A 27,850-nucleotide genomic window follows, 5' to 3' on the forward strand; every position below is an offset into this window, starting at 1 on the left:
TATGGAACATCTGCCGCGTTTAAGCATCTCGAGCAGAGCTTGGGGGTGCGGGGGCCTGTCCTGATGGTGCAGTTCTGATGGTCTCGCGCTGTGATGCTTTGGCCTGGTGGTGCCCAGCCGGGTGGGTGGGGGTGTTTGCTGGGAATGCAGTGCCAGAACGTAGACTCAGGACTGGCTTGTGCAAGGCAAGTGCCCCCCTGCTCCAGCTCTGAGCCACAGCCCCGGCCTCCTGGCGGGTATTTCTCAGGAGCACCGTGATTAGCATCTGTGCACAGGCACCTTCACTCAGGGCATCTTTAACTGTCCCCTGTTTGTCTCAGAAAATTTTACATGACCCCCAGGGGTAGAAAAGCAAGTATATAAATCAAGCCATTTGGTACTAGTTATATATATATATATATATATATATATATATATATATATATATTTATTTATTGTGGCTTTGGGGCCACACTCAACTGTCCTTAAGCATCACTCCTGTGCACAGGACTCTGTGCTCAGGGGTCACTCCTAGTAGACTCAGGGAACTGTCTGGGGTGCCAGGCAGCCAGCCGGTTTGGATGAGTTCAAGGCAAGCACTTCAGCCCACTGTATTGTCTTGCCCTTTGATTAAAATTTACTTTAAATAAATCTTCCAAACACCCCACAGTTTGTTACATGACCCCCTTGGGGTCACGACCCATAGTTTAAGAAGCTGAGCTTTCGGTATTTCTGGTTCATTGTTGTCATAGTAGGGGAACAAAATAGCATTATCTGCGGTAATGATAATGGTTCTTGCCTCCCCCCTCTACATGCTAGTAAAGGAAACCAGAACTTGTAAAGATCTGAAGTTGTTTAGATCGGAAGGGCACCTTGGGGATCACGAGGTCTTGGGATTAAGGCCTGGACTGCTGGGTCCTGGGGACAGCCCGGAAGCAAGGCCGGCCTGTCAGGATGTGTTCTGTAGGGGCCAGAGATCGCTCAGAAGGCTGGGCTTGTTCTCAGCCCACGTGGGCTCGTGAGCATCGCCGGGTCCTGGGGGCACCGGAGTAACAGGCCTGTAGTGCCAGAGCTTTGGACCTGCAGGCCTTTAGAGCTGAGCCAGGCATCACTGAGGCCTGCCCGTGCCTCCCCGGGCGTGTTTGCAGCACCCCCCAAAAAGGTGTGTGTTGTAGCCTTTCCCGTGTCTTTCCGACGTGAGGACGTCCTTCACTGAGGTCACCCTTAATGCATCCTCCCGTAGAGATCCTGTTTAACCGCTGCCGTTTCCTCTGTTAAGTTTGGGTTCGAGGGGCAAAGTGGACGTCGGATCCATTCTTCACTTATCTCTTGTTTATCCTGCTTTCTTGCTTGTCGTTTTTAAATGTCAGCTGTCGTGAGTAATTTTCTGAAAGGTTGTCAGGGTTGAGGAGGGGCGTGTTGAGCAGTGTCGGGACTCGGAAGGTCCTGGGAGCCTGTTCCCTGGGCATCCCGCGCGCCCGCCAGAGTCAGTGGCCCCTGCCCGATCCGTCCACCACTGCGTGTGGTCAGTGTCAGAGCCCTTGTTTGCTGCCGGGGTGAGCTGTACCAGGGCTGTGTCCTTTTGGGTTTTGGATGTACCGAATACGGTGATTGCCACGGATATCTGCTGGTATGCGCTATATAGACACTTGTAGGTTGGAAATGAAATATTTTGATAGATCGCTTGGAAAAGTGTTAATAGGCTAAAAACAACATTTGTCTTAGATGCTTTATTTTAATGAACACAAAAGTAAAGTGTTGTGCATATTGATAAATTCTTAGAGGATTCTTAAAAAAAATACAAAATAAAAAAAACAACCAGAAAACAGCCTTAAACTAGCCACCTGTTTCCTGACCCCTTGCCTCTCCTTCTCTTGGTCTCCGGCCTGTCATGCCCTCCTTGGCTTTCCCCTTCTTTTGTCACAGCCCAAATGTTAGACCTATTGCTCCATCTTTTGTAACATCAACATGAACTTTGGTTTTTTTCCCTTTTTTGGGTCACACCCAGCATTGCACAGAGGTTACTCCTGGCTCTGCATTCAAGAATTACTCCTGGCGGCGCTCAGGGGACCATATGGGTTGCTGGGAATCGAAGCTGGGTCAGCTGCGTGCAAGGCAAACGCCCTACCCACTGTGCTATTGCTCCAGCCCTCCACGTGAACCCAGAATGGGTTTAATGCATTCTGACTTGGCAGAGAGGAGCCGTGAGTGCCCCCCTCCCGTTTCCATCAGCCCTGAGACTCCACATGCAGAACTGACCACAAGCACTGCTAGGTCACTGCTGCTGTAACGCCAGAGCTTCATCTCGCCATTACTCTTCCTTCCATTTGTTCTTTCTTCCCCCACCCCCCAATTCCCTTCTTGAGGTCTGGAGTCTCCCCCCACCACCCCAGTTCCCTTCTTGAGGGCTGGGGATGTGGCTCAAGCAGTAAGAGCACAAGCTTAGCCTGTGTGAGACCCCGAATTCTGTCCCTCCCCGTGGCCCTTGGCCATTTCGTATTCCCTCCCTTTGGTCTTGGGCCACACCGGGCCACACCGGGCCACACCGTGATCAGGGGTTACTCCTGGCTCTGCACTCAGAGATCACTCGTGGCTGTGTCCAGGGGATCATATGGGACTCCCAGATTGAACCCAGTCTGGCTATGTGCAAGGCCCTGAGTGCTGTGCTATCCCTTCAGCCTCTCAATTCTTGTTTTTTTTTTGAGAATGACTCATATTTTCCAAAACTATTGCCGCTAGTTGACGTCCCACCAACAGTGAATGAGGATCCCTTTCCACGACATCCACGCCGACACTGCTTCTTTCTGTTCTTTGTGATGTGTGCCAGTCTCACTGGTGTGAGGTGAGATCTCACTGTTGTTTTAATTTGCATCCCATCATGATCAGGGGTGTAGAGCATTTTAAAATACACCTGTGGACCATCTGTATGTTTTGGGGAATCTATGCCTCTCTTCTCCCCATTTTTTGAGAGGGTTATGATTTTCTCGTTAAGTTTTATAAGTGCTTTTACATATATGTACATATATATATATATCTTAGATATTAAATCCTTTGTTAGATGAGTGGCGGCCAAATATTCTCTCTCAGTCTCTGGGGTGTCTTTTAATTCTGATCATTGTTTTCTTTTTTGGTGCAAAAGCTTCTTCACTTGGTATAATCACATTTGTTTATCTTTGCTTGTTTTTGCTAGCCAGTGGCATTAAGTCATTGAAGATGCCTCTAGCATCAGGGCCATGAAGGGTTCTGCCTATGTTTTCCTCAATATAATTTATGGATTCATGTCTGATATTGAGGTCTTTACTCCATCTTGAAAGGGCTTTTTTAAGCATGTTGTGAGACAGGGGTCTGTGTTTACTTACATGTGACTGACTGGTTTCCCAATACCATTTTTCTGAATGATCCCCATTTCTTTTAAAAAGGTCACTTTTTGAATGGAAACTCTTCTGTTATTACACGGGTTCTGTTGTCTTCAAAGCATTCATTCATTAGCCACACAGGCTGAATTGTGCCTCTCTAGAGCCAGTCTGTTCTGTATTTTCTATCTCTACTTGGAAATACCTTTTTCTTTAATCCTATGTGTCATTTTCTTAAAGCTAACCTTGCCTAAAATAACCCTGCACATAGCTTCCAGGAACTAAGTGCTGGGCAGTCTTATTTCTGCCATAATGCTTACCTAGTTTCACAGTTTGTAGAGAGGAATTATTATTGTTACTATTTCTTTGCTGGTGTCTTTATAATGAACACCATTTGGCAGAGTGTGAGCTTTGGTACTTGGTACCACTCCCCCCCCTTGCTTCAGATGATGAAGTTAGCACTTTTTCTTTGATCTCACAGAGAAATAGGCATTGAAGAAAGAGCATAAAATCTGCCAAAATAAACTTGCTTTAGTTTTTCTGTGGTACTGTTTACCAGTCTGCTTTTATGTAGAGTTAGTTGAGCTCAGTACAGTAAAGAGTTTCATTGTAGAGAGCCTCATTTCTAAAGCTGAAAGTGAAAACAGTACAATTAAAGCAGGAAGCGTGCTGGGGAGATGACCCAGAGGACGGCAGCGCCTGCTCTGCATGCCGGAGGCCCGGGGTCACTCCCTGGCACTGCATGGTCACCAGGCACTGCCAGGAGTAGTTCCTAATCACCTCTGGGTGTGGTCCAACTGAGAAAAGGAAGCCCAAAGCAAATAATACAGGAAACAATTACAGTGGGTTTTTTTGTTTGTTTGTTTATTCCACACTGTCCTATCTGGGTGTTTTTTTCTCTCTCTCTCCCATTTTCACTACAGTAATGATTAACGATGTTACTCCTAATCGTGGTCAGTTTAATTTGAATCAAAACTGTTGAGACACTGTTCATATCTCCCCGCTTCTCCCCTGCCCCAGCCCCCATTATTTTAAAAAGGTTGGAAACAGTAGTGTGGGAACATTTGTTCAACACTGAACAAATATTTATCGCCTGCCTTCGGCGCCGCCTGGTCCCTGGTTGCTGAGACGCGGAACCCCTGCTTTGGAGGAGCCAGTGCCCGTTGTCGTGGCTGGGTAGGCTGGATGGCCAGCTCCAGGGACAGCACGGGGGTTACCTCTCCAGAGAGCTAGCCGGCCCCGGAGATCCTGGTTGAGAGGGAGCACTGGGCAAAGTTGGTTACTGTGAAAAGGGGCATGTAGGCATGTATAATGGATAGGCACACACAGTGTGACTGTGATTTGATTTGTATACTAGATGTCTTTTTCTCAAGTTTTATCTGGAGCAATTTCCCGCCTACACAGAATTTGAAAGAATAGTACAACCAACACTTCTGCATGTTCTTTACCTTGATCCAACATTTGCAAATGTTTTGTCATTTTTCCTTTACTTCTGTCTCAAAAGACATACACATTCACAGATTTCCTTCTCCTTGTGAAAGTAAGTTGCAGATACTACGTTTGACTCCTTATTATTTCAATATGAATTTCCTAGGCACAGACATTCTCCTCCAGGCCTGCAGTGTCATCATCTCACCAAGGAATTAAATAATAATATATTAATATTTTCTGTTATTTAGTCCATATTTAGATTTACCCATTTATCCACCAAAAATATAAGTGATAGGCAAAAATAATTCAAGATTCACTAAAAGTTACACATTCCATTTGGTTATGTAACTTTACTGTAGATTCTATAGTGGCCTTTTGATACTTAAAAAAAAATAGTTTTACTTAGTGAAGCAAAATAATTTCATTTAAACTCAAAAATGAGAGGGGGGAGAAGGAGATAGTGGTGTGTGTTTAAGAAGCCTGGGCTTCTACAAACTGGAAGAAGTCCATACTTTTGTTTTGAGGCCACCTCAGGATGTGCTCATGACTTTCCTGGCTTTTTGCTCCGGGGTCACTCCTGAGATGCTCAGAGGAACCGTCATATGTGGTGCCAGGCATCGAGCCTGTGTTGGATGCGTCTTACCCACTCTCCAGTCTCCAGCCTGAATGCTTTTTTTTTTTTTTTAAAGTAATCCAGCTGTGGTGGCTGGAGTGATATCTCAGCGGGTAGGGCATTTGCCTTGCACGCGGCTGACCCGGGTTCGATTCCCAGCATCCCATATGGTCCCCTGAGCACCGCCAGAAGTAATTCCTGAGTTCAGAGTCAAGAGTGACCCTTGTGCATAACCGGGTGTGACCCAAAAAGAAAAAAAAATACAAAAAAAAATGTAATCCAGTTGTTTATTGTGTTCTTAAAATATTTCATAATTCAATTAAAATACACAAATAGGGGCTGGGGCAATAGCACAGCGGGTAGGGCGTTTGCCTTGCACGCGGCTGACCCGGGTTCGAATCCCAGCATCTCATATGGTCCCCTGAGCACCGCCAGGGGTAGTTCCTGAGTGCAAAGCCAGGAGTAACCTCTGTGCATCGCCAGGCGTGACCCAAAAAGCAAAATAAATTAATTAATTAAATAAAATACACAAATAATTTTTATCTTTTTCTATTAAGGTGATGAGGAAAACTAAACCAAAATTACTTCTCTGAGTACATCCTTGCTCCCCCTTACTGAAGTAATACTTTCGGATCTTTATTCTGACCTCTTGCAGAATTGTAGTCTTTCAGTAAAACATTTTTTTGGTTTTTTGGTGATTCTTTGGCCACCACCAGCAGTGCTCAGGGCTGACTCCTGGCAGTACATTCAGGGATCACTCCTGACAGACCTCGGGGTGCCCGGGATCAAGCCCAGGTCGGTTGCGTGCAAGACAAGTGCCCTGCCCACTGTACTGGCCCTCTAAGCTCTCGCCCCCTAAGCATTGTTGTTTTATAGAGGAAGCTGCAGTATAGCAAGAGCAGGTCTGGGGGAGGGCGCCGAGAGTTTGCACCTGCCCCCCACCTCTGGTGCTGTGTGGCTTCACGGTAGGCGGAGCAGGGATGCTGTGCACGTCCCCTGTTGCACAGGGCAGCCTCCGGCAAAGGATTCCCCAGCCTGACATTTCAGCAGTGCCAGCATGCACGCACGTGTGTGTGTCTATGTGTGTGTGTGTGTTTGCGTGCATGTGTGTGTGTGCGTGTGCACGCGCGCGAGCTGGAGGGGGGGCTGTCCCTGTGTACTCCGTCAGTCAGTTCTTGTTCTCTCCCCCCACACACCACAGTCCTTGCCTTCCTTCCCTTTCATTTTCATGCGTTCACACCCCACTTCTTCACTCCGAATTTTGTTGTTAAGCTCAATGAATCATTTAATGGCTGTTGGGGGATTAAAGTGAGTTAGAATACATGACTAAAAAAGAACACTGAGTATCTCTGTAAAAGAGAAACACAAAAGTGCCTTCAGAGGCGTTTTATTCCTATAAGTAAAAATTTGTGCAGGATAATCTTCAGAGATATTTTAGATAACCATAATAGCAGTTTACTTTGGTTTATATAATGGTTGAGTTACAGAGTGCTTCTACCTACATATCTTACTTAGTAATCACAACAAAAACCCTTTGTACTCATAAGCAAAGTGAGGAAAGGAAAGTCATCAGCAAATAATACATCTCATTTGACTGTGTTCTGGTGAGCATTGGTCAATTACATGGAGAGATATTTCAGCTGAACCTTTATCTGCGCAAAAGGAACAAACAGCCTCCAAATTCCATAAACTCTCGTCACTAGAAATATTTAGGCAGAAGCTCTGGGATCTTTCTGGGGTGTAGGAGGGGATTTAGGTATCAGATAAAAGGTTCCAGCCACGAGGCCTGAGCAGTAGTATAGCAGGTAGCCTTGCACAAGGCCAACTGGGGTTCAATCCCTGGTGTCCCCTATAGTCCCCCAAGCCTGTCAGGAGTGATCCTTGTGCACAGAGAACCGGGACTCAGCCCTGAGCATTGCTGGGTGTGCTCCAACCTCCACCCCTCCCACCTCTGCAAAAAAAAAAAGTTCCCAAGGTGGAAGTAGGATGGAGAGATTAGACACAGATCTTTAATAAGTAATGTTCTAATTGAGATGCCAAACCCGTAAATATAACTGGGATGCCAAACCCGTAAACAGATTAAGGTTAATACAATTCAGTATTCGATGTCAAGGAGATAGAAGAGAGTGCTTTCCTTTCGCCATGCTCTGCTGCTAGGCCCTTACATACAGTTCTCTGTGCCTACAAGTACCCTTTGTTCTCTTCCATTTAATACGGATTTGTTAGGTGTTTGACATCATTCAAGAGCCTGTCCTGTATCAGGTACTGCTGGAGATGATACATCAGCAAGGACAAAAAACTTTGCCTTAGTGGAAGTTACAGTGCAGGTTAGGGCAGCTAGACAAGAAAAAAGATAAGTAAATAAACCATCAGGTGTAGGTGCTGGGGAAAAACCCAAGGGACCCTCAGGGATGTGGCTCAGTGGTAGAGCACATGCCTTGGCACATGTGAGGTGCCCTGGGTGTCTCCCCGGCACTGCCACAACGTCTTTTCATTTGTACTTCATTCTTCAGAAAGAAAAGAAAAAGCCTGGAGCAAGGAGGAGGAGCTCAGTTTGGACTGAGAGTGGACGTGACGAGGACTGTTTAAAGAACGGGTGACGCGGGGCAGACTTCCCTTGAGAAGGTTGTGTTCGAGCAAAGACCGGAAGGAGGGGAGGGAGCGCAGGGTGAGAGTTCAGTGAAGCATGCTGTCGAGGACGGGCAGCGGGTGTTTGAGGTTTGACAGGCCTGTGTCAGCTGCTTCGATCCTCTGTAGCCGTGCGAGCTGCCCGCGCTTGAGCAGGCCTATGTTTCCTGATGCTTCGGTCAGGAGGGAGAGGAGCTCGGCTCTGCATGGGAAGGTGGCATCTGGAGCGTTGCTTTGTCATCTGTATCCTACTGAAGAGGCCTGGAGCGATAGTACTGCGGGTAGGGCGTTTGCCTTGCACTTGGCCGACCTGGTTCGATTCGTCCATCCCTCTCGGAGAGCCTGGCAAGCTACTTAGAATATCCAGCCCACACACCATAGCCTGGCAAGCTCCCCATGGCATATTTGATATGCCAAAAAGAGTAACAAGTCTCACAATGGAGATGTTATTGGTGCCCGCTAGAGCAAATCGATGGGGGTGGGGGGATGACAGTGACAGTGCATCCTACTGAAGAAGGCAGCGAGGAAGTTGCAGAAAAGTGGGGGAGGGGCGCAGGGTGCTCGGGAGGAGTCTCTGTTGGCAGTCAAGCATGAGAGCCTTTAGCTTAGCAACCCGTGTTAAAGCCACTGTGTTATTTCTTCTCGGAAGAGCTCTGATCCACAGTGTGCTCCTTGAAGGCGTGAGTGAAAACAAGATCAGACTGGGCTCCGTGAGGGAATCCGTCCGGAGAGACTGAGGAAGAGGATTGAGGACTGAGCTGCAGTTGAGGCCAGAGTTTAGACACTGCCGTGTGAGGGAGGAACCGTCAAAAGGAGCTGGGGTGGGGGTGCTAGTGACACGAGAGGAGGTGGCCGAGGTTCTGGCCCAAATGCCAAGTTACGGTATGTTTCCAGGTGGAGGGTGTCTGAGCCGTGTTAAATGCCTGCCGGCAGGTGAGGCCAGGGCTGAGAATCAGCCTTGCCTGGGGGGGGGGGGTGGTGCAGAAGCTCCCGCACTTGCTTAGTTCTTCGCTCAGATGTCCTTTCCTTTGATGAATCATGATTTGAATGGGTCCACCTCTTCTTAAAAAAAAAAAAAGGCACTTTTCTAGTTCTTTTTTTTTTTTTTTTTTTTTGCTTTTTGGGTCACACCCAGCAATGCACAGGGGTCACTCCTGGCTCATGCACTCAGGAATCACCCCTGGCGGTGCTCAGGGGACCATATGGGATGCTGGGATTTGAACCCGGGTTGGCCGCATGCAAGGCAAACGCTCTACCCGCTGTGCTATCACTCCAGTCCCTCTAGTTCTTTAAAGTTCCGTAAAGTGTCTTCGCATTGTTGTGAAACGGAGCTCCAGAATGCTTTTCCTTGCAGACTGAAACTTAATGCATTAAATAACCCAATTTTTCCTTCCTTCTTTAGCCCCTGCTAACCATCATTATACTTCCTGTTGCTATGAATTTGTTTGTTTAGATATCTCATACTGGAATCATACCATATTTTTTATTACTTAATCCTAAAATTTAATCCAAGTGGTAACATGGGACAAGCTTTTTTCCCCCTTTTTGAGGCTCTGAAATATTCCTGGATCTCCTTTGCATCTGCTTTCACCGCATTCTATTCTAAACTTTTTTTTTTTTAATAAGGAATTGCCATTTCCTATTTGTCTTCTGTGAAAGGCATGGTATCTCCGAGCTTCAAAGGTAGACCACATTTGTCTTTTTCATCAGTCAATTCAAAGCCACTGGAAAACACTGGATGTGAATTCTTTATAAAAACAGGCGACAGAATTCTTACTCTGCATGGAGGAAGCTTGGAAAAAAATGTGTTGAGATGACGCTCATACCGGTTTTGCAGAAGGTCCTTGTCTGTTGGGCTGCGGGAACAGATAGAGTGCCTGCAGGCAGCAAAGCTATGTCTCATACTTCTGGAGGACAGGAAGGAAGCCTGAGAAAGGTCAGGGTCAAGGGCCGCAGCAGATGGTTTCTGTGAGGATTCCCTCCAGCTGCTGGTCTCTTACTGGGCGGAGTGGTGGTGCGGGGACTCTCTCTCTCTCTCTCTCTCTCCTGCTTCCGGCCCTCCAGGGGGCAACTGTGGGGAAGCTTCTGGAGGGTGTGAGCAAGTACATGATGAAATCGATGCTTTGGTTTAGTTCAGTGTTTGTTGGGGCGCCTCCCAGCACTGACTGGGGACCTGGGGGCCATTCCTGGTGGCTCTTGGCCTGGTGACGCAGGGCCAGAGGCACCAGGGCTACACCTGGCAGTGCTCTGGAGTGATCTGAAGGTCCAACCACAGATGCTGCTTTTTGGTCCCTGGGATCTAGAACCTGTTGTTCCCTAACTCAAAACATGAATGAAAGGATGAGTCCCTTACATAAGGAGTCACCTGAGCATAGGACATTTTATGAAACCTCATTTCTGTATACATTCGAAATCCATGAATGTACCAACGATTGTGAGAGAGAACACAAGAAATGGCAGCTTTCATTGAATAGTGGGGAAATTACCTGTGACTTAGAACCTGTAATTAAAATAATTCCAGGAAAGCAATTTACCGAGAGATGAGACAGAATATAGGATATTTCCCCTGTATTTGAGAAGGACATGCTCCAAGACCCCAGTGGAGGCCTGAAACCAGGCGATACCAATCCCATGCACTGTGCTTTTTCCTCCTCATGCAAACCTATGATGAAATCCAACTTACCAATAAGGCACAAGAAGACAGTAATAGTGAATAATGATAAGATCTGGGGCTATAATTCAGTGGTAGAACACTTGCCTTGTACCACACACACACACAATTACTAGTAATAAAATAGAACAAGAACAGTAGCTTCTACTGAGAGTTAAGTGAATGTGGTCTCTGTCTCCCTTGTAGGGTTTTATTTTGATTTTTGTTTTGTTTTGTTTTGGGGATCACACTTGGCTTACTCCTGGCTCTTCACTCAGGAATCACTCCTGGCAGTGTTCAGGGGACCATATAGGATGCTGGGGATCGAACCCAGATTGACCACATGCATGGCAAGTGTCTTAACTGCGGTTCTGTCTCTGGCTCCAGCGCATGTTGATTTGTACACAGCATTTTTGAACTACAGAGGGAAACGGGAACCTGAAAGGGAGATGGCTCTTTTAGTCACTTGGAAACTGCCTGTCTTTCTCCACCATCTCTTCTTTTTCCAGAAAACAGTACTTTTGGAGTAATTGATCAAGTGCAAACAATGAAGGAATCTCAGGTCTGCGTAGAATTGCACTGAATTGCAAGGGTTCAATAAATTGTATTGTTTTGTGTACTACCTTCTATTATTCTAAATACAAGTATTTATACAGATTGGTTATCTGCCTACATTTTTTCAAACCAGCAAGTTTCTGCATATGCCTGGATAGTGACATAAGTGTATATTTTATTGTAAATATAAAAGGTGTGCAGAAAAATGTTTTTTGTCAAAATATTCTATACATTAAATCTAAAGAGCTCTTGCTACACTGTGTGGTGACAACATTTACCTGAAACTTAAATTACTGAGTTAAAGCTACTCAGTTGTCCTTTCAAGCCACTAAATGGTAGCCTGATTCCAAACTTTTTCTCAACAGATGAAAACTTACCACAACCATTCATATTCCTAACAAGTCTGTGTTGCTTACCTAGTGTAATGGGAGTTACAGAACCTGTTTGTTTTGGTTTGTAGTTCCAGGCATGTTCACTCATGAGTGAGGCTCGGCCCGAGCGTGTGGAAAGTGGCCTGGAGCGTGGCGGTGGTGGGGTAGTGATTCCTGGATTGTGTGGCCACGCAACACATCATCATAATGGATTTTTTATATATATGTATATGTATTACATATATATACATGTATATAATACAGGGCTGGAGCGATAGCACAGCGGTTGGGCGTTCGCCTTTCACACGGCCCGACCCGAGTTCGATTCCTCTGCCCCTCTCAGAGAGCCCGGCAAGCTACCGAGAGTATCGAGCCCGCGCGGCAGAGCCTGGCAAGCTACCTATGTGTATCGGATATGCCAAAAACAGTAACAGTAAGTCTCTCAATGAGAGACGTTACTGGTGTCCGCTCGAACAAATCGATGAGCAACGGGTTGACAGTGACAGTGACAATGATGCCTCTCGGAGAGCCCGGGAAGCTACCAAGAGTATCCCACCCACACGGAAAAGCCTGGCAAGCTCCCTGTGGCGTATTCGATATGCCAAATACAGTAACAGTAACAGATCTCATTCCCCTGACCCTGAAAAGAGCCTCCAATCATTGGGAAAGACGAGTAAGGAGAGGCTGCTAAAATGTTGGGGCTGGGACGAATGGAGACGTTACTGGCTAAATAGATGAACTCGACTAAATCGATGAACAACGGGACGACAGTGATAACAGTGATACAGTTCCAAGCATAAGTAAGATCACATGCTTGGGAATAGCCTGCATTGTGGATCTTAGTCCTAAAATGGCCAATCTGGAAATCACAGTGTGTTTTTAGCTCCTCCGTAACTTTTCTTGGGTGCCCTGGTGCACAAGAGTCTGTGTGTATCAGGCACTTTTCAGGCGAAAACAGTTAAGAGTCCCTGTGAGATCTCACTTCCACCTGTGCCACCCGGCCCCGAGCTGAAGCTCTGGCTCCGGCCTCTCTCGTGACTCTGCCCCTCCTGCCAGTGGAGAAGGGCGGGCAGAGGGAACTGGGCTCCGGGAGAGCCAGGCGGCACACCTGCAGCCTCCGCCGAGGGGAGCCCTGCTGCGAGGAGCACTGGTCCAGGGCAGTGCCGGGGACCCGCAGGCACCGCCCTCTCGCATCTCGCCTCCTTGTCCTCTCAGGCGGTCAGCATGTGTGCTCTGTGGTCCTCAGTGGCGAGCCCGGCCCTTTCTCCCAGGTCCGCCAACACCCCCACTCTCACGGCCAGCTGGGCGCGAGGGCCTGCCGAGCAGTAGCCGGGAAGCTGGGCGTCGGCCCGTGCAGCTCTTCCCTGGGCCCGCGGGCCACTCTGGGTTCCGTGTATGCAGACCTGGCGCTGGGCCTTAGCTCTCCCCACACCACCAAGCAGGAAATAGGGCGAGACCGCAGCCTCCTGTGTTTCCTGATTCCGTGGGTCTGTGTTGGTCCAGGTGTCGTCCCTGAGGAGTCAGATCTCGTTCCTCCAGACCCTGGTCCTTTCCGCTTTCCTGGAGCAGGTATTCAGGTCCCTCTTCCTTTCTCTAGGAACTCGCCTTCCCTGGGGGAGTCTGTCTCCTTAGCCATGGAGAAAGGGGTGACTAGGGCCACTCCTTTGCCATCAAAACATGCCCAGAGGTACTCGGAGCTTACTCGCAGGTCAGCTCAGGGATCACTCCTGTGGTTCCCGGGGGACCGTATGTGGTGCCGGAGATCAAACCAGTGCCAGCTGCTTGCAAGGCGAGTGCCTTACCCACTACTTTCCCTCTGCCACCAAAGAGGAGATTTTTAAGAAAAGGACAACCAGTAATTACACTGTAAAACCTTTAGAAAAACTCTGAGCTCGTTCCACCATAGCGATGAAAGTGTGGGCATTTCTAACAAGTGTTGGATTAAATACTACAAACATTTAAAAAATTGAGTACTCTTAAATTCTAAATGAAACAAGATGGAATGCCATAATAAAATTTAGACATTGCCTCAAGTGCTCAAAAAAGATGAAAGCATTGGGTTGTTTTACATAATGTACTTGATAAGGGACTAGAGATAGTACATAGAGATAGTACAGTGAGTAGAACATTTGCCTTGCACATGATTGCCCTGGGTTCGATCCCTGGCACCCATATATGGTCCTCGAGCCCCTTCAGGAGTGATCCTGAGCACAGAGCCAGGAGTAAGTCATGAGCATGCATGTGACTCCATACACACACACACACACACACACACACACACACACACACAGTGAAATAATAAAATAGTTTCCCTCGGCTTCTTCAGTGGTGTACATTTTAATTTCCACTGTGCAGGTATGTACAGCTCCTACATCTTTATATTCACATTATTCTGATCTTTATTTTTGTTTTGGTTTTGGACCACACCTGGCATTGCTCAGGGATTACTCCTGGCTCTGTACTCAGGAATCCCTCCTGGCAGGATTCAGGGGACCATATGAGATGCCAGGAATCAAACCTGGGTCGGTCATGTGCAAAGCAGGAGCCCCACCACGTGCAAGGCTGTCCTGTTGCTCCAGCCCTTGTCCTGATCTTTAAAAACCTGAATCGTGTCTTTATCTGTGTCCCCTAAACACCTGGTCTGGAATGTAGTGAGGTTTCACTCAGTTTGTAATCAGTGAGTATTAATGGTCACGTGGGTACCCTGTGAATTTGGCACCTAATGGGAAAGTAGTATGTTACATTCCAGAGCTCTTATTAAAAGCCCAATGCCGTAAGTCTGTTGGGAGCTGTTTTGCAATAGGACAGTTCTAAACTGTTTTGCATGTGTTCTCTTGCTCAATTTGTCAGTTTTGCCAAGAACAGGCTCTACTCAAAATGATGACTCAGAGTATTAAACCAACTTAAATATGGGCTCATGCCATCATTTCTTCCTCTTGAGCAGTTCCATCTCTGTGTTGGTAACATCTTTCTCAAATGCAGAGTTCTCTGCCTCCTGGGCTAATCCAGTGTGCATGCCGTGTCTGTGCGCCGCCAAGGATGCGGACGAGGAGGCAGTGTGGGGTCTTCTCCCAGCTTGGTCCTAGAGGGATTATTCTTGGGCCTGGAGAGCTAATACAGGGGGTAGGGCACAGTGCAGGTGGGGAGGTCAGGCCTTGTTTGTGGTTGGCCCCAGTTTGATCCCGGGTATCACTTTAGATGTGATGCACCCTCAGATGTTCCCCCTCAGCACAGGCCAGGTGTCAGCCCTGAATTCCCCTTGGTGTGGCCCCTCAACATAGCAAAGTACATTTTCTTTTTTTTCTTTTTTCTTTTTTTTTTTTTTTTTTGCTTTAGGGTCTCACACCTGGTGATACACAGGGGTTACTCCTGGCTCTGCTCTCAGGAATCACTCCTGACGGTGCTCAGGGGACCATATGGGATGCTGGGAATCGAACCCGGGTTGACCGCGTGCAAGGCAAACACCCTACCTGCTGTGCTATTGCTCCAGCCCCGCAAAGTGCATTTTCAAAACTCTGAATGGGCATTTGTCATTTCTATTCTAGATCCTAGCATTTTAGACTGTGAATTGCAAACCTACAAGTTGTTAGACAACTAAATGTGGGGGCTCTTGGAAAACTTGGCAACAGTCAAGTTTTCTGAATGTTCAGCAGCCCCCAAATTAACTTCAGATTCACCCACGTAACAAATCCAAGATGCTCCTGGCAGCGTTCAGCCAGGTTGTATTTCTTAGGTGAAAAGGGTTTTTGCAAGTGGGAAAAGTTTCAGTAGCCCCATTCTAGGCTCTTTCTCTTCTGGAGAAGCCCATGTTCTCTCTTGAACACTCTCTCATCATCATAAATCTCTATTTTTATTTCACTAAAAAATGCCTTGCTATAGATCATTTGGTACAACTTCTTAAATTCTTTAAGTATGAAATTGACTTTAATCATTGGGTTCATCTTTGTAAATAAACTTTTAAAATAGTGATTTTATTGACATATAATTTGCATGCCACACACTTTTCTCATTTACTTACATACTTAAATAGTTATACAACCTCCCTTTGGAATACTTTTATCCCCTCGGTAAGAAACCTTGTAATCATGAATAGTTGTCCCTTCTTCCTCTTCCCATTCTCTTGGCATCTACAGGTCTGCTTTCTCTGTGGATTTGTTTTAGATATTTTTTTTTTTAAAAAACAGAAGTTTTCAGCATCCCACCTTCAGTTATAGATATACAATCAGAGTTAACAAAGAACTTTATTTATTTTTTTGCTTTTTGGGTCACACCCAGCGATGCTCAGGGGTTACTCCTGGCTTTGCACTCAGGAATTACTCCTGGCGGTGCTTGGGGGACCATATGGGATGCCGGGGATCAAACCCGGGTCGGCCGCGTGCAAGGCAAACGCCCTACCCGCTGTGCTATCGCTCCGGCCCCTAGATATTTTTTTTTAGATATTTAGATAACCCTAATTGGGATCTAGGGTTGGCTCAGTAAACAGGCACCTTTAGACAGTTTGGAGGAGTTTGTCAGAAAAGCTAGAATTATGTACATGCACAGGTATATTTGGTTTGGGAGCTATACCAGGTGGTGTTCGGGCTGCTCCTGGCTCAGTGCTTGAAGCTCACACCAGACAGTGCTCAGGATACCAGTGCTGGATCAGGGATCACTCCGAGTGGGCTCAGAGGGCCTTAAAGGTATGGGAATTGAACCTGGGTTGATCGCATGCAAGGCAAACACCCGACCTGCTATGCTATTTCCCCAGCCCCCAAACAGGAGCTTTTAAAAAGGTGTTTGAGCCATTCCCAGTAGTGCTCAGGGGCTACTCCTTACCCTGAACTCAGGAGTCTCTCCTGGTGAGCCTTGGGGCCAAACTGGGGTTGGCCATATGCAAGACACGTGCTTTCATCCCTGTACTGTCTCTCTGACCACAGTGATCTTTCAGTAATGCTTTAATTTTCTCTGTCAAGTCTTGTGCTTCTTTTAAATGTCATTGTAAGTGGGATTATTTTATGACTGTTCATTGATAGTTTTCAGAAACACACAATTTTCATACATTAGAATATATAATAGACTGCATTCCATGACTTCTAAACTCCATTAGTTCCAGTATTTGGGGTGGTTTCCCAAAACGTGCTGTGGACAAGGTCATGTCATGAGTAGAAATAGTTGTCCTTGACTGTCACGCTCTTAATGGATACCTCCTCTTTTACTGTGGTGGATTCCCTTGGCTGGACATTCTTGTACAGTGTTCAAGGGAAGCAGTGAACTGTTGTCTTTGTCTAGTTCCTGAATTTAGAGAAGCGCATTGAGTCTTTTGCAGTTAAGTGTAATGTTCACTTTGTGGTGTTTGTGGATGCCTTTAATTGGGTTGAGAATCTGGGGTGTATGTGGGTGTGGATGGTGGGTGTGTGGTTTTTAACATCTATGAGTTGGATTTTAGAAATACTTTTCTAGGTCTATTGAAATAACTGTCTTTTCACTATTCTGCTACTGTCTGTGTTGTATTGGTAGATGTTACATGTTAAACCAGCCTTGCATGTGTGGGGCAAATCATACTTGGTCATGATGTATAATTCTTTTTTTTTTCCCCCATACGTTTTTGGGCCACACCCAATAATGCTTAGTGGTTACTCCTGGCTCTGCAGTTGGGAATAAATTCTTAGCAGTACATGTATGTTCATCGCAGCACTGTTTACAATAGCCAGAATCTGGAAAAAACCCGAATGCCCCAGAACGGATGACTGGTTGAGGAAACTTTGGTACATCTATACAATGGAATACTATGCAGCTGTTAGAAAAAAGGAGGTCAAGAATTTTGTAGTCAAGTGGATGGGCATGAAAAGTTTCATGCTGAGTGAAATGAGTCAGAAAGAGAGAGACAGACATAGAAAGATTGCACTCATCTATGGTATATAGAATAACAGAGTGGGAGACTAACACCCAAGAACTGTAGAAATAAGTACCAGGAGGTTGACTCCATGGCTTCGAGGCTGGCCTCACGTTCCGGGGAAAGGTCAACTCAGAGAAGCGATCACCAACTACATTGTAGTCGAAGGCCATGTGGGGGAAGGGAGTTGCGGGCTGAATGAGGGCTAGAGACTGAGCACAGCGGCCACTCAACACCTTTATTGCAAACCACAACAGCTAATTAGAGAGAGAAAACAGAAGGGAATGCCTTGCCACAGTGGCAGGGTGGGGTGGGGGGGAGATGGGATTGGGGAGGGTGGGAGGGACACTGGGTTTACGGGTGGTGGAGAATGGGCACTGGTGAAGGGATGGGTTCCAAACTTTGTATGAGGGAAGTATAAGCACAAAAGTGTATAAATCTCTAACTGTACCCTCACGGTGATTCTCTAATTAAAAATAAATAAATTTAAAAAAAAAAATTCTTAGCAGTGCTTGGGGGACCATATGGGATAAGGGGGCTCAAACCCAGGTTGGCCGCCTGCAAGGCAAGCACCCTACCCACTGTACTATCACTCCAGTCCCATGATATATAATTCTTTTTATATGTTGTTAAGTTTGGTTTGTTTTATATCAGTGTTCGTAGAACTGGTGGTCTGCAGTTATTTCTCCTTGCACTGTCTTTGTCCATTTTTAATACCAAGTTATAATTAACATAAAGTTAGTCTTTGGGGGGCTGCTTCCCGCTGGCGCTCAGGGGGCCCTGGGGTCCTTTCTGGTGATTCCAGGTCAGATGGTGATGGCCTGGCCTGTGTGTAGTGCTGCTCGTGTCGTGTGGCACTGAGGATAGTCCAGGTGCTCGGGTCCTCTAGGGGTACACGTGGTGAGTCAGGGGGCCGTGTGGTCTCAGGGGTCAAACTAGTTCACTTACATGCAAGGCTTGCATCATAACCCATGATAGTACAAGATGGTATCTTTCTGGCCTTTCCAAATTAGTCATTAACTCTTTTTTTTTTTTTTTTTTTTTTTTTTTGCTTTTTGGGTCACACCTGGCGATGCACAGGGGTTACTCCTGGCTCTGCACTCAGGAATCACCCCTGGCCATGCTCAGGGGACCATATGGGATGCTGGGATTTGAACCCGGGTCGGCCGCGTGCAAGGCAAACGCCCTACCCGCTGTGCTATCTCTCCAGCCCCTAACTCATTTTTTAGTATAAAGTTCTGAGGCATTTAGTGCATTGTTACTGTCCTGTGCCCATCACTGCATCCATAGCCAGAATGTTAAATCTTCCCCACGGAAGCCCTTTACCCGTGAATCAGCAGTTCCTTCATCGCTCTTGCCCTCGACCTCAGTAGCCAGAGGCGTGTACTCTGCCACTGAGCCACATTCCTAACCCAGCCCTACAGAATTTATCCTTTTATGCCTGATTAGTTTCACTTAGTATATAGTGCCTTCAAAGTTCATTCATGTTGTAGCCTGTGTCATTTCCTTCCCTGGAAGCTGAGTAATGTTCGCTCTATGTCACGCATTTTATCTGGCCTTTCATCCTTTCATTGGTAGTGGGTCGTTTCCACCTTCAGGCTCTTGTGAATAGTATGGGCATATATGTGCCTGATGTGTACAGATAACCTGTTGGAGTCTTGCATCTAGCTGTTGATAGCCCCGTAATATTGGCTTTGTAGGTGAGTTGATGAACTCACCTACAAATGAACTTGGGTTCATTGGGTTGATGAACTTGGGTTCCCTTCTCTGCTGTTTTTTTTTTTTTTGCTTTGGTTTGTTTAAGAACGTGAAGGATGAGAGGATGATCATTTGTTTTGGGACCACACCTGGTGATACTTGGGGTCACTCCTGACTGTGATCTCAGGAACCACTCCTGGCAGGCTCAGGAGACAGTATGGATGCCGGGGATCCAACCGAGGTCCATCGTGTGCACGGCAAGTGCCCTACCCGCTGTGCTGTTGTTCTGGCCCACATTTGTAAATGTTGAGTCTACTCATCACTGCTCCATTTACTTCTGAACGTGCTTTATGGGAAGCTTCGGTTAAGTAGCATCCTCTTTACTGGATATGAATTTATACATATGTTTGTGTCTTCTTGAGTTAATTTTAGTGACATATCTTTGTAGAAGTTTGTCCATATCCTATAGGTTATCAGATCTGTTGGCATGGAATTATCAGTACTGTTACTTATGTTTCATTTTTGTAAAAAATGTATTCCCTTTTCTGATTTTAGAAATTGCAGTCTTGTTTTTTTTCTCTTTGACTGGCCCTAACTATTGGTCTTTTCAAAATTCTTTTTGCTCTGTTGTTTTTGTTGCTGCCATTGTCATTGTTATTTTGGGCCACACCCTGGAATGCTCAGGGGTTACTCCTGGTTCTGTGCTCAGGGCTTACTCCTGCTCTTGGTGCTCAGGGATCACTCCTGGCAGGGCTCAGGAGACCTTATGGGAAGCCGGGGACTGAACCCGGCTTGATTGTGCCGGGACTGTGGTCCCGACACTGGCTTTCTGTCTAGTTTTTCGTTTTCCGTTTCATTTTTGTCAGATCAAATCTTATCATTTCATTTGTTCTGCTTTCTTTAGGTGTAATTTGTTCTTTTTTCTAGTTTTCTAGGTTGGGTATAGATGAGATACTAAAGAAAAAAAAATTCCTCCTAATAACTATCTCAAAAGTTATATTTCAGCTTTAATTCGGTTTCTTTTTTTAATTTTGATTTTTTGACACATTGGTGATGTTTAATTTTCACCTATTCTTGAATTTCTCGGATTTCATCAGCTCTTGGGTTTCTAATTATATTCCATTGTGATCAGAGAGTATACTTAGTACCACTTTAAAGATTTCACATTTGTTTATTCAGGCTGTTTTATTTGCTGTCTTGTTTTATGTGCATGTGAGGTTCTATATACTTTGCTGTTACTGAACGTTCTGTAAGTGTCTGGGGTATAGTTATTGTGTTTTGTCTATTTTGTTGCCTGTTGACCTTTTGCTTAGTTCTGTCTATAAACAAGGTATTAAAATGTCCAGTTTTATGTCATTTTTTCTCCCTATGCTAACTTCCTGGCTCCAGACCAAATGCCACTATACCTTTGAGTGTTCCCTAAACTACAGGCCATTCTCCTGTGGTGTGACATTCTGGTATGTGATTTTAGTAATTTATCAAAATCAGGATACTAGCATTGATCCAGTCAAATCCATTTTTGGCAATTCTGAAGCCAAAAAGTAAGATGCAATAAAAATGCCTGACTCGGCAGAAAGAGTGCAGCGGGTAAGGCACTTGCCTGGCACACGGTCAACCCGCACTCACTCCTGGCACCTCCTATGGCCCCCTGAGCCCCCACCAGGATTAATCCCTGAACACAGAGCCAGAAGGTAGCCCCGAGCATCAGCAGGTGTGGCCCAAGCCCACACTTTCCCACCAGCAAAACCCCCAACCCCGCCTTGTCTCCAGATCTGAGCCGCACCCTGCTGCCCGCTCGCTGCTCTGAGCGCGGGGCTCTCTGGACCCTCTGTCTGGCCCTGTGAGGGGGGGGTGCTGGTGGGGTTGGATCCCTGCGCCTCTGGTCCTCAGGACTCGGTTCAGCTGGTGCTGCCTGCTCTGTGCTCATCATGTAGGAGGCGGCCAGAGCCGCCCTGTCCTGATGGAGGACAGTGACCGTCCCTCCTCCGGGAGGGCCACACCCCGCTTGCTCAAGGATCATTTCTGGCTCTGCTCGAGCGTCGCTTCTAGGGCGCTGAACCAGGCTCCGCCGCACACAGGGCAAGCGCCTCACCCCTGTGCAGGCTCTCTGCTGCCCCCCACCCCCACCGTTCTGACTTCCGGGGGCCGGGGGGCCAGACTTTTCCCCTCACCCTGCTGGAGGCAGGAAGTGCGGGTGTTGGGTGAGCACAGGAGCTCTGACGGGCCGTCTCTGGGAGAGGGCGGAGGGCACAGGCTCTGCCCCCGTGTGCCAGGGCAGGGCCGCACGCTCTGGGCAGCTCAGGCGTGGCGACTGCAGATGCGCACCGGGCAGCTCGCTTCGGGAGAGTTAGTGACAGGTGTTTTGCAGGACTGAGTCTCCCCATCATCCAACTGAATGTTAGTTTTGTGTAATGTAATTCTTCTGTGATTCTCCGTTTAGATTTTTGTGTTTTCACTGGGCCAGAGCAATACTACAGATGGTGGGGCATTGCTTTACATCCAGCCAACCTGGGTTTGGTCCCCAGCATCCCATATGGTCCCCCGAGCACTGCCAGGGGTGATTCCTGAGTAGAACCAGGGGTCACCCCCAGCACCGCCAGGGTGCCCCTGCTCCCCCCAGAAATAGTTTGCACGTACAGTTATGAGAGTATCCTTAAATCCTTGCTATTAGGCTGCCTCATCTTTAAGTAAAATTGGCTTACAATAGTTTATGAATTATGTGAGAAGTATACTTCTAAAATAGAATCTCTCAATAAAAATGGTAAAAAGTCGAATGAAAACTGAGTCTTCCCCAGCATTATGAGCCTAAGCTTGGTCCCCTAGTGACAGTGACCCGCCTCAGTAGCATTGTCTTCTGTCCCCAGCTCCGTGTTTCGCATCATCCTTATTTTTGTCTTACCTCAATCCTGCTGTAGCCATGGGCCCTGAAGAAAGTGTCCTGTGGGTGTGTTTTGGATACACTGACATGAAATTCACAGTCATCCTTGGGGCTCTGAGTCACCGTTCCCTCCCTCACTCTCCCTTCCCTTTGCTTTGCCGCTGGTATGACGCACGCCTGGTGTGGCGCTCCCAAGATTTGCCCTCCCTTTGTTGTGGTGCCCTCACACATGTTCTCTGGGGCTAGCACTGTCAGCGCTCACACATGCTCACAGTGCTCACACACGCTCACTGCTAGCTGTGGCGCCCACATGCCTGTTTTGTTGTGGTGCTCACTGGAGGTTTTACTCCTCCTTGAGGTGCTCAGACACACCTGACTGCATTGTAGCAGAATCGCTGTGGTACCCAGACCATGACAGTCCTTAGTCCATGTGGGGCACTGGAGATTTGAACTTGGGACCATAGACATCAAGGCAGGGCCTCTGAGCCTGGATGGCTCCTATGCTCCCCCCCCCCCCATATTCCAAGGAGGTCACAGGTAAAAATCATGTAAATGTGAGGCCACAGCCTATGACTCAGGCCAACTGGTAGGACGGGGTGGGGAAGAGGAAGGACTCAAGGTCAGAAGAGGACCGTGTCAGACAGGTCGAGAAACTCCAATTTCACCGCAGCGCTAGTTTTTGGACCCTGCACAGTCTCTCCCCACTTTCTCCCTCTCCCCCCCCCTCTCTGTCCCTCTCCCTCTTCCCCCTCTCTCCCCCCCCCATCTCCTTCTTTCTCTGTCTCCCTCTCCCCCCTCTCTTTCTCATCATTTCTGTTTCATGGTGTTTTTCTTTCATTGAAGCCAAAGATGATTTCTGTTTCACCGAGGGATTGTATTTTACAGTTACTAAGTTATGAAGTGAGTTGCAGGATGGTTTAAAATGTCTGAGAAACTAGAGTCGGGAGGGAAGTAGGCCGCGTAGGGAAGGGGCTTCGTTTGTTTAGTCCAAGTTAGCATGGTGAAATCTGCTGGCGTCTGGGGCTGTCGCCAGAGGCACAGGAAGCCTTACTTGCAGGAATGCTTCGTCCATTTAGCAGGGTGTATTAAACAGCTGCTGGGGTTAGGTCCCGGGTTCTGGAGCTAAAGAGATACACTCAAAACAGGCAGGGCCCGTGCCCTTGTGGCGCTTGGTCCTGTGAGCAGGCACAAATTAGGAACAAGTGAAAATTGTGTCTCTGAGCGGTGCTCTGGAGAGACGCTCAGGGCAGCAGAGAGTGTCTGAAGTTTAAAAGTGGGGGCAGCTGTGCAGGGGGTATGACTGAGGGGGCCGGGGGCCTTTCTGCAGAGGGCCTGCCAGGCCTGCAGGTGCGCTCAGGGGAGAGAGGGGAGAAGGGCTTCCCGCCTTCTGCTGTGCTAGAGCGCAGGGGTGCGCCACAGTGAGGAGAGGGGTGGCGTTCATAAGGAGAGGGGTGGCGTTCGTGAGGAGAGTGGCGTTCATGAAGAGAGGGGTGGCGTTTGTGAGGAGAGTGGCATTCATGAAGAGAGGGGTGGCGTTTGTGAGGAGAGGGGTGGCATTCATGAGGAGAGGGGGTGTAGTGTTTGCTGCACTGGGATGAGAGGCACTGGCAGAGAAAGAAATGGGAGTGCAGTGATAGCACAGCGGGTAGGGTGTTTGCCTTGCACGCGGTTGACCCGGGTTCGATTCCCAGCATCCCCTGAGCACCGCCAGGAGTAATTCCTGAGTGCAGAGCCAGGAGTAACCCCTGTGCATCGCCAGGTGTGACCCAAAAAGCAAAAAAAAAAAAAAAGAAATGGGAATGCAGGCTCTTGGGGTTATAGCTGCTGTGGGAGCATCTGCTGGGCTCAAGTGAACAGTGTTAGAATATTTACTAATTTGGGTTATTTTGTGTTTTTTTTTTTTCTCACCATGATCCCTTCTTGTCAGAAGAATGATGAAAATGGAAACTGCTCCGGAGAAGGAATTGAGTTCCCCACCACGAACTTGTACGAGCTGGAAAGCCGCGTCCTGACAGACCATTGGTCCATCCCATACAAGCGAGAGGAGTCCCTCGGCAAGTGCCTGCTGGCCTCCACCTACCTGGCGAGACTGGGTATGTGTCCCCCACCTCGGGCGGGCCCCGATGGAGCGTGTTTCCACGGGGGTGTGACTGTCATCTGGGAAGCCATAGGGGCCCTGTGGAGGAGGAGCTGTGACGGAAGGCCGCTGCTTTCCTCTCGCTCCAGCACAGGGTCAAGTTCTTTAGAGGATAATGGGGGAAATTGATGGAGATTGAAGGTAATCTTTCCCTCTTTATGATGAAACTCAGGACTTTTATTTATTTTTTTTAAGAGAAGAAAATAATGTTAAAAAGCATTTTGGGGCTTCTTGAATACTTGGTGACCTCTTGGGAGATTTATGACTCTTAGAATAAGAGAGTAACAGAGCGGCTCTCGATGAGAAGAGTGTGAGGGGCCCGCCAGCAGGCTTGTCTGGTGCCTGCCTTTCTGACTGGCCTCTCAGGGGCAGTCACCACCAGGGCCAGGCTGGACCGAGGTGCTGTCCCCGCCCGGAGTGCTGAAAAGAGAGCTCGTGTTCCCGGCGAGAAGGCCCGCCCTGCTGAGGGCTCTCGTGTTGTCCGGCTGTGGGCGACCCCAGGGTCTGTCACTTATGCAGTGGGTGTTCTGCCTTGACCCTGTGCCAGGTGTATTTTTCTTACCTAGAATTCATCATTCTGCCGGAGAACAGTGATTCATATAAAATAATTGTTGATTGGGGAGATTGTATGAGCACACGGCACCTGCCTTGCACACACCTGATGTAAATTTGATCCCTGGCACCCCTGATGGTCCCCTGAGCACCTCCAGGAATGACCCTGGAGTGCACCAGAGGACCTCTGGGTATGGCCTCCAAAATAGTAAAATATGAAAACTTTAAAAATGGGTAAATACTTGCTGTTGGCATCTTATTAGCTGCTTCAGCAGATCATTTGAAGACAATCTGACATGGAAACATCAGTTTGTCTCAGTTATAATTAGTATTTACACTGTGATATGTATATCCATAATAATAAGTGTGACATTGAATTAATTTGTTTCTCAGCCTGTTCCTTCATCAGAATATATTCAGCCTCTAATAATTCTTAAGAATAAAGGTTTCTGTAGTGCGATATGTATGAATTTGGGATGGTACAGGATTTCTACCTACTATCTAAAATCTATGGTTTTCTTCCATTTATTCTCCTAAGGTCTCTCTGAGTCTGATGAGAATTGCAAAAGATTTATGGACAGGTGTATGCCTGAAGCATTTAAAAAGGTGAGAAAATTGTATGAGTCTGCTTTGGGTTTTCTCAGGGGGGAGAAGGTGAACAGTCTCTTGGATTTAAGTTTTTTCGAATAAGACCAGTTTTCAGGCTTTGTCCAACTGAGGAAGCCTCTAACATCACAGCGTAGCTCTGAATTTGAGGTTTTTTAATGATTTGCTTTTCATATTTGTTAGCACAGCCTTTGAATCATATTTTCTTCTCAAATTGTCAAGACTAGGTTAAGACTTTATTATACTATAAATTACACGTTACTCAACTAAGGATTGTGGTACTTAGGAAGGTAATATTTTACCAAAACATGAGCTGTTTAATACCTGTAATTCTGCGAGAGAGAAGCAGAAAGTTGGACCAGGTGGAGTGTTGTGACGACACAGTGTGGAGCATGTGGCGGTAGGTTGCCAGGGCTGGTGTGACACGCTCTCCTGCTGTGCTCTCTCTCGTCGGGCAATTTCTCCCCCAGTGAGAATAGGAGATCACAGGACCAGATTTCTGAGAGCAGACTAACCCAGCGTGATGGCCTTCTCGGGACATCAATCCCGAGTCCCCGCCAAAGCAGCCAGGATGTCCTAGACACTGTCACTCTCGCGCGAATGAGTCTGAAGAACTCCCTACTGGCTTGTGCTTCTGGGTTATATCCACTTTTGTTCCTTTTGCAAGCACTGGAACTGCAGATGGCTCAAGTGTGTGTTTATTTTATATCATCATCATCATCATCATCATCATCATCATCCCGTTGATCATCGAATTTCTTGAGCAGTCTCAGTAACATCTCCATTCGTCCTAGCCCTGAGATTTTAGAAGCCTCTCTTTACTCGTCCTTCCCAACGATGCCTCATTGGAGGCTCTTTCAGGATCAGGGGAATGAGACGCAGCATATTTTATTTATTTTATATTATCTTATACATAAAATAATATTTAGCTGTTTATTTTATAATGGTCTAGTAAACAGTTCATTTGCAAGCTATTGTTCCCATCTGCATCTTGATATACTGAATCCCCCTGGGTTTAATTAAGGCTTAAAGAAAAAATGGAGGGGCTGGAGCGTTTGGGCGTTTGTGCCCTACCTGGCACAGCGGGTAGGGCGTTTGCCTTGCACTCGACCTACCCAAGTTCAAATCCAAACATCTCATATGGTCCCCTGAGCACCGCCAGGAGTAATTCCTGAGTGCAGAGCAAGGAGTAACCCCTGTGCATGGCCGGGTGTGACCCAAAAAGCAAAAAAAAAAAAAAAGGAATGTTAGAAACAAAAGTAGTTAACATTTTTGAAAAAGGAAAAAAAAGAGAGGGGGAATCTTTTCTACTTGATCCTTGAGCGTAGATTGTATGGAATCAATCTGTGGGATTGGAGAGGTAGTACAGCGAGCCCGGAGGACCCTTGCCTTGCATGTGGCTGACCGGGTTCGATCCCCGGCATCTCATATGATCCCCTCGAGCACTGCCGGGAGTGATTCCTGAGTGCAGAACCAGGAGTTACCCCTGAGCACCACAGGGTGTGGCCCCAAACAAACCTCCCAAAAGTGTTATTTTCACTCGGGGAGACTTCACCAACTTTGTAATTTTACACTCAACTCTTAGGAGGTGTTACATATTAGGGGGCTAAAGCGATAGTAGGGTAGGTAGGACATTTGGTTTGGTGAACTAGGTTCGATCTCTGGCATCCCATATGGTCCTGTGAGCACCACCAGGAGTCAAAGCCAGGAGTAACCCATGAGCATCGCCGGGTGCGGCCCCAAAGCAAACAAACAAAAGAGTTGTTATGTATTAGGGCAGCTTTTAAAAGCAGCAGGATTTTTATAAGTAGCATCCTGTGACATGTCTGCTACTCGGGCTGCGGTGTTTGCTCTTCTTCCCCACGAGAGCCTTGGAGCCCCTCTCCCCAGAGAGCCCCTTCCTCTGAAGAGTCTTCTGCTACTGGAAGGTGGCCAGAACTTCATGTTCCATGTAAAAATGAGCAAGTAGAGGATAGGAGGGTAAGAAGATAATCTATGTACCATCTTGTTTTGTATCTACGTGAAGCTTCTTAAATGTTAATTGTGGCATTAATTTGGATTTAATTTTGAAGCATAGAAAGGCTATATATTCAGGTCAAAAAGATTTTTAAAATCAGGCCCTCTTTTGTTTATTTTTGTTTGGGGGCCACACCCTGTGATGCTCAGGGGTTCCTCCTGGCTCTGTACTCAGAAATTGCTCCTGGCAGAGCTTGGCGGTGCTGGGGATCAAGCCCAGGTCAGCCTGGGCAAGGCGAGCTCCTCACCTTACCTGCTGTTCCATTGCTCCATCCTCAAGTCAGTCAAGGTTATTGTTCATTTGAAGCATTACAATAGCATGGCTAGTTGGTGTTCAGGAACTGTGGAACGGAGATTTTCCTATATGGTTAAAGAATAACTTTTTCAGTCTACTATTATGATGGAGTTTTCAGTGAAACTACAATGAAATTTCTATTACACAATATTTTCCCTGTGAAGGGAAGTCTTACAGAATCATAATACCATCATACCAATTTACCATTACTTCATT

The 27,850-nt window shown here is 47.0% G+C and overlaps 1 protein-coding gene across 3 annotated transcripts in view; it reads left to right on the top strand.

Annotated features, from left to right (window-relative positions):
* The window catches only part of USP24 (ubiquitin specific peptidase 24), a 132,965-nt gene that overhangs the window by 9,843 nt on the left and 95,272 nt on the right, over positions 1-27,850 (top strand). For 2 of the 3 annotated variants that reach the window (XM_055140935.1, XM_055140933.1), the window contains exons 2-3: positions 23,956-24,121; positions 25,256-25,323. In XM_055140935.1, the coding sequence (XP_054996910.1) occupies positions 23,956-24,121; positions 25,256-25,323 (234 nt within the window). The remainder of the gene's footprint in view (positions 1-23,955; positions 24,122-25,255; positions 25,324-27,850) is intronic. The other variant, XM_055140934.1, reaches the window with a different exon arrangement.

Source organism: Sorex araneus, chromosome 5 (assembly GCF_027595985.1).
Source record: "Sorex araneus isolate mSorAra2 chromosome 5, mSorAra2.pri, whole genome shotgun sequence".
Lineage (NCBI taxonomy): Eukaryota > Metazoa > Chordata > Mammalia > Eulipotyphla > Soricidae > Sorex > Sorex araneus.